General features: G+C 41.4%; 1 protein-coding gene across 4 annotated transcripts; it reads left to right on the top strand.

Moving 5' to 3' along the window:
* Positions 1–1,446: 1,446 nt before the first annotated feature.
* Positions 1,447–4,178, top strand: LOC134459275 (cytochrome c). 4 transcript variants are annotated; one of them, XM_063211581.1, is made up of 3 exons: positions 1,447–1,565; positions 2,924–3,099; positions 3,552–4,178. In XM_063211581.1, the coding sequence occupies exons 2-3, from the start codon at positions 2,931–2,933 to the stop codon at positions 3,695–3,697; spliced, it is 315 nt and encodes a 104-aa protein (XP_063067651.1). In that variant the 5' UTR covers positions 1,447–1,565; positions 2,924–2,930; the 3' UTR covers positions 3,698–4,178. The 4 variants fall into 4 exon arrangements, with proteins under 4 accessions (XP_063067651.1, XP_063067654.1, XP_063067653.1 ...); XM_063211584.1 differs by having other exon boundaries at positions 1,562–1,698; XM_063211583.1 differs by lacking the exon at positions 1,447–1,565 and adding an exon at positions 1,896–1,996.
* The last annotated feature ends 2,952 nt before the right edge of the window (positions 4,179–7,130 follow it).

Genomic DNA, 7,130 nt, shown 5'->3' with positions numbered 1-7,130 from the left:
ATTGTAATAACTTTGTACTTACACAAGATGTACGATATAGGTCTACATAAGGCTCTCTGAAACATTACGAAGTGCTTCTTAGTGAAATCGTGACCATCTGTGTGCATTAATGAGGACAATAACTGAAACCGAAGACTCGCCATCTAATTTGTACTTCAACCCAAAGCTGCTGTGTTGGTGTTAAGGTCAAAGTAATCTGGTCAAGTTCTTCAACCCATCAAACGGTTGCCTGTTTTGCTTTCCTTACTGAGACACAGTCACAGTCAAGACAGAACTGGTGTTCTATACTATTTTCAGAGAATTGTTTGAGGCCCGTCATCTCGAATGGAGAATCTTACACCATCTGCATATTGCTGCACTTCCAACTTTCTGGAAACACTTGTAGGCTTCGAGCCCCCTTGTTTTTCTCTAATGCTTAAAATAAACTTGAACTTGAATTTGAACTTGAGCTAGATGACCCCTTTCATTGCTTGACTGATTTCCACAGAAACATATACAACATCTTGTGAAAATGCCTCCAAGCAGAGTGGTTCAAATCTGTGTTGATGTACTACTGTGTACTATAGGCCTATGTAACTCTGTTACATATACATTGCACAATCACATTGCATCAATGACCTGATGTAAGTGTCCACAGGGGCCTGCTTGTTGTGTTCACACACAGCCTAACATACAATGTTCCACTTATTGGTTATTATGTAGAGTTCAGGAACATTAACCTACACAGAAAACAATGCAGGCTTAATCTATCATTGCAGGCCTACTAAATCCAGCAATATTTCAACCAAAATATGAGCGAGGCTATCTTTCCTCAGTTCCATAGATAAAGACGGGCTCTGAAGACGGTCACAGCACAGCGCCCCTAGCTAACCTAATGTAAAATGCGCTGCATTCACTGAAATTCTTGCTCCCCCTATGGTGAATAGTAAACTTGTCCTTAAAAGACCTTTCGGAGGAGCCCATCATCATGTCTGTTGCGTCACGGCGCAGGGGAACCTGTCCTTGGTGAAACAGCCAGCCCGCAGAGGAGATGCCCATGGTTTAACACGATAGGCCTTCTGCTTCACGGTGGCTTTGTAGGGGAAAAGGGAGAGCTGATATGGTTGATTATATTGTTCATAATAATAATAAATATAAAAAATAAAGAATAATTTGCTGCATAGTCTTGCCTTGAGATGATGATGCCCCATGGTGCCATAATGCCATTCCCTACCCTCTATCCAGCAAACATTGCCTACGCCCGACCTAACTAAAACAGCTTATGGTGTTTAACTAGCAAATGTCTTTAACATGGGCTAGAAGAACTAGCTACTGTGCTTTCTCCAACCTTGTCCCTACAAGGATGTGGATCCCAGCGCGTAAAGTAGACGTATGTCAAGTGGTAACAATTCAGATTCGTCGAAAGTCGTTCACGTGATGGAGAAGCGCCTGACTGTGATGTCATACGCCGGTGCCTCATAATGAAGTGACCTTCCACTACGACCGAACAGAAGCGCTCTACTTCAGACCGCAGCAAGTGAATTCATCCTACTGTTATCTCGAAGTCGTCCTTTTATTTCCCGGAGGTGAGCGAGATTTTTTGTTGTTGAAGACTGCTGTTTAGGGAGTTGACTAATGCTGGATATATTATGTTATTCGCCCCATCTTTGAAATGTGGAGAATTGATGACAGGAGAGTCTGAGAGCGGATGAAATAACGGTAACTTGAACTGGGCTGTAAACGTGGGTAACGGCTTTGAAGAATAGCAGGTTGCGTAAGACAAACAGGTGCCTTACAATTTGGAATAAATTGCTGTTTGGTGATGTATTAACGAAGTTTGTAAGTCTTTAATATTAAACCGAATTAAACGTAAAAATGAGAGGGATGTGCAATTTTGACAGTTTTTCACTACTGGATACATAATTTGTTTCAATTTCAAGTGGCATTCGTTCTAGAGCATTCGAAAGCAAACTCGTTCGGAGTGAAGAGCTGCCTGAAAGCCGGGGTTGTCCTCAAGGTTAGCTGCCTAGGCTAACAATTGCTTATGAAGGTGATGCTATTATTAATTGTTGCATTGTGTCCACTCTTTGAAAGTCTGGCCCGGTTTGTCGGTGTGTGTTTTGCATCTCATTCTAATATGTACGCAATTTGAGCGTCAGCTCCGAATGCAACCGCTTAAAAAAGCAGCCGGTCTGAATGGACACGAACCGTGTCAAGGGTTGCCATAGATACAAGGGGAAGCGTGATGCTTTAGGTGCTGTTCTAGATACAGCCACTAGAACTACATGGCAAGTTATACTGTCCCATTCCTTGTCTGGACAGGTCGTGTGGATTTGCTATCATGGTAAACCATATAGTATGGGATGCTGAGCTCTTAATCCATTCCTGATCTGGAGAAATGTGGTTGTAACATTGTAATAACGTTATCAGGAATATGAAACAAAACGTCTGGAGTTTTGGATGAGTGCACAACTGGATATATGCTTACAATAGGCCCAAGTTCCAAGGTGCACTATCAGGTGAAATTAGAAGATACAATGCATGGTATGACATAGTCATTTTGATTCAAGCTGTGGTGTGTTGATTGCACAAGTGATTGAGCAAGATATCGTAAAGTAATTGCCAAGAGTTAAACCACAGAAGCCACTGACCTTCGGCAGCACCATCACCTTGAAGCAGGTCAAGCATTTGTGAGCTAATCTTATATTACAGGCAATGGCTTGTGGGTTGGGAAGAAACCTTGTCTTGTGATGCATTACCAAGAGTGTAGTTTTACTGTGGTATTACTGTAGTGTTACTGTAGCTTCACTGCAGTATTCAGCACTGAACAAAGTAGGCTATTTTGTACATGTAAATACTGCAATGCTGGACGACAGGGGATTATACAGTGAAGTGCATTAAAGCCTCATGTCTCACCTCAACCTGTCATGGCATTTGTCCTCAGGTAAACCATGGGTGACGTGGCTAAAGGCAAAAAGGTTTTCGTCCAAAAGTGTGCCCAGTGCCACACTGTGGAAGACGGTGGAAAGCACAAAGTGGGACCCAACTTGTGGGGGCTGTTTGGCCGGAAAACGGGACAGGCCGAGGGCTACTCCTACACAGATGCCAACAAGGGGAAAGGTAATACAGTATGAAATGACCAGTGTTGAGGAGTAGCCAAATGCACTGAAAGTGAGATTTTACTGCTGACTTCCTGATCTTATTGATTGTACTGTACTGCACACTAGTTTTTCTTCTTCTTCTTTAACATTACAGTTAACTTAAGTGATACTTATTACACTGCTACAATTGTTACTCTGAAGATAGGTCATAACACATTACCTCCCATTACTGTATGCTGTCTTGTAGTCATGTCCTGCACTTAAATGTCTGTCCTGTCTGTATCCTTTGTATAAAATAGAAAATAGAATGGAATATCTTTTATTTGTCAATGTAACACATACAACGAAATTGAGCATTCCTTGTTGTTGAATGAGCAATAAATAATTGAAATAAAAAAAGACCATATCCTAATATGATCAGTGCATGTGAAGAAATTGACATTGATGCTGACTTTGACCTTTGTCTTGCAGGCATCGTCTGGGGAGACGGCACTCTGATGGAGTACTTGGAGAACCCCAAGAAATACATTCCAGGCACAAAGATGATCTTTGCTGGGATCAAGAAGAAGGGCGAGCGCCAAGACCTAGTTGCATATCTCAAGGCAGCTACATCATGAATCAATGTATAACTTGAAAAACAAATATTTTATTTAATGTGTTATTCTTTTTTCTTCTTCGTTTTTTGTATGTGAACACACAACCGCAACAACAGCAAAATCAACACAAAATCAAATATGGCAGAACATTCTGGATGTTACTCATGGTGCGCAAACTTACTGTACTTCGCTCAATAATTTTGTTTTTGCAACAGAACGGTCTCATCACTGTTGTGTTGGCTTATATAACATTGTCAGCAGCACTGTCTGTGGAAGTTTGGCGTTACTGGTCTCTTTTTAGATTCCCTCCCTCAAGAAGGAATGGCAGAGTGTATACCCTGGTTTCACAGGAGTTCTATGAAAGATTATATATTTAATATACTGTTAATATAAAGTGTTATGGTACAGATGTTTAATTGGTTTGGTAGGAGTTGGGGAGGTATGCTATGCTTTACCTGAAGGAATTGAACTGTCAATAAAAGGCATAGCCTTATTTTGTGTGTATCCGTGTCCCCTGGTTTCCTTATTAGGTCTACCATTATACTGTCCCTGGTAGTTGACTGCTGTGGGCTACACATGCATCCAGTGGCTCACTTATTAAGAAGACTTAAGCATTTCCACATATTGAATTGTGTGTGTTCAGGACACTACAATACCTTGACCTATGCCCATGCCGGTGTTACATCACTTGTAATGTGACGACCAACCATGTGTCCAGTGTAGGGCAGCATGCTATGATTCACAAGGGTGTACTGAAGTGTGCCCAATGACAGTTCAGCAGCCCCTGCCAGTGTCTGGCAGATTAATAAAGTGTATAGCTAGCTATGTCTTAACCCTATCCAGACTGGGGGGGGGGGGCTAAAAGTGCCCGCACCAACTTTGATGTAGTATAATTCCTTAACGACTTAAGCTATGACTACGAAACTTGGTGACTTTTCCTAACATTTAGTTGGCTACAGTTTAGTACCAAAAGATTATGTTTATCATTGTGTCTGACCGAAAATCACTGATCTAAGTCTCATTATTGTTCCTTTTTCATATTTTTTTGCTATTTCCATTAGCATCAGACAGCTTTGTGAACATTAAAGTGGTCTGAAGCATATAATCATTAAAATTTAAGTGCATTACCTAAATTTGATGGAAAATACATTATGGCGAGATTTTGGGTATTATAAACAGATGATGTCATAATGATGTCATAATACCAGATAATGACACAAAAATTATGTCATTCATAGATGTCCATATGTAGATCATCTCCCCAAAGTTTGGTGGTCATACCTTATTCCGTTCATGAGTTATGAGGGGGGGGGGGGGGGGGGGGTCAAAAAGCCCCCCCCCCAGGCCCAGGAATGCTAAAAAAGCCCAGTCTGAATAGGGTTAAAATAGTACTCCTGTTTGATAATACATTTTTTCATGCAAGTAAAAAAAAACTGATTTATATTTGGAGATTCTTAATTCCTATAAAGGCAGTGTAAAGGCCATTGCAACTTGTGAACAGATTGCAGTATGGTAGCCTAATGGCTACAGACATGGACTCGTGAGAAGGTCATTGGAAGGTGATCTTGGATTACAGCCATCTGGAAAAACTGAAAACAGCTTCATTATTCTATCCATGCACGCACAGTATGAAAGGGCCAAGGCAACCATATCGCTACAGTTACACACAAATGTGTCTATAAAAGTTCGAGAAATCATGTAGTGTTGGCCAATTGATTTGCCAGTGTCCCCAGGCGCTATATTTTTATGATATGTGTCATTGTCAACAACCATTTGGTATCAGAATTTGATTTCTTTATCAGCTGCGCGCGCCTCATGTAGCCTACAGGCAACAGGTTAATCAGATGCCAACCACGCCGAAGGACAAAGTTTTCTAAATGCCTGCGTACAGTATTGTAATGATATGTAATTCCCCCTCTGACACCGTGCCTCTGAAGGGATAGTCTTCCGGAAGGGGCTTAGGCGAGTAGTAGGCGACAAATTATCAAATCCAATCCTCAAAAAATGTCATGCTCCTCACCTTCAATATTCATTCGTTGCTCGCCTAACAACCTGCTTGGAGCGATAAAGACTTTCTTCAACAATATACACTACTTGCCAGCTATCTCTATACGTCCACACAGCTTACAGGCTTGCTTTGAATTCAGTCCACACTGATCTCGGTTTCCTTTTACAGTCGAGGATACAGACAGAGCCATTGACAATCAAGGGCTCTGTGCTGAAGGACAATACTGCCCCCCAGTGGCGTAAATTATGGTTGCGCATGAAGTCCACACAGTAATTGGTTTTATAAAACGTATGTAATTGCTACATAGTCGATGGTAAAGGGACCAAAGAGCATTACAAAATTCACTGCATACCCAAATAATATGTACGAAATCAAGGACCTATAGGGAGGGAAAGTAATCTCATCGCCCCCTGCTGGCAACGTTCCAACCCCCTGCAACAAATGAATGTTTTTTTTCTTTGAAAAATTACATGTCGGCCCTGACGACGAAGTAGAAGTAGTGGCAGTCATATTATGGGCATGTTGGCCCGTTTTATCGAACCAGGTGGTAAAATGTTCGGTTTTTCACTGATCTGAGCTGATTTTAATATTCTTTAAAAAGCTAATACAGAACTACACTGACTGGCATGTGTGGCTTGTTTACTCCATGTAATTAGCATAGCCAAATTAGCATAGCCAAACATGAGCCAGAGAGGTGGTTACTCGTCACCACAGAAGCCATCATATCTACTAGAGAATTTAAAACCATACCAAAATGATCGCGTGTATATATGTGTAATAAGAAGACAATGTGGAACTCGTAGGATTACAAGAATGTGAAGATATGCGAAGAACTTGCGTTCGTTCGCGTTCATTTGTTTCTCTGTGTTGTCAACGAGGCGCGAAGCACAGCATGCTGGGAGCTGTAGTCCGTTTCCGACCAGATTGGCACAATTTCTATTTTTCTTAAAAGGGCAAAAAATGACTTGAGATTTTCACAGGTAGTAGTTCATGCTATTGTGTACGCTGAAAAATGTGTCTGGTGTTATAGTTCCAAGTCATATCTTTGTGGGATTTTTTTAAAAACTTGTCTATGGGAGTTTCAATAGGATCACCCTGGTGTTTGGAACGTAACCGCTAGGATCGCTGTTTTCCACTTTCCCTCCCAATTAAATAAATGTATCTATTGAAAAATGAGCTATGGACACTACAATAACTATGTACCCCTTGCCACACATTGAAATCGCAATGAATAACAAATGGATGGCAGAGGTTGTGATGTGAAAGCAGTAGGCCTACAATCAATAAAGTGAAAATCACAGGCTCACCGCGGAGTTCAGAACGTTGTTTTGAGTGCGCTGTAGTTGTTGTCCTGTAGGGGGCGATCATGCACTCGGAGTTCGTACTGCAGCTGCACTACAGAAGAAGCCGTCTTCACATCACATACGCGCGCGACAGATCATTTTC

Source organism: Engraulis encrasicolus, chromosome 12, assembly GCF_034702125.1.
Source record: "Engraulis encrasicolus isolate BLACKSEA-1 chromosome 12, IST_EnEncr_1.0, whole genome shotgun sequence".
Taxonomy (NCBI): Eukaryota; Metazoa; Chordata; class Actinopteri; order Clupeiformes; family Engraulidae; genus Engraulis; species Engraulis encrasicolus.
Note: the sequence above shows the minus strand (reverse complement) of the source record. Positions and strands in the feature narration are given on the sequence as shown.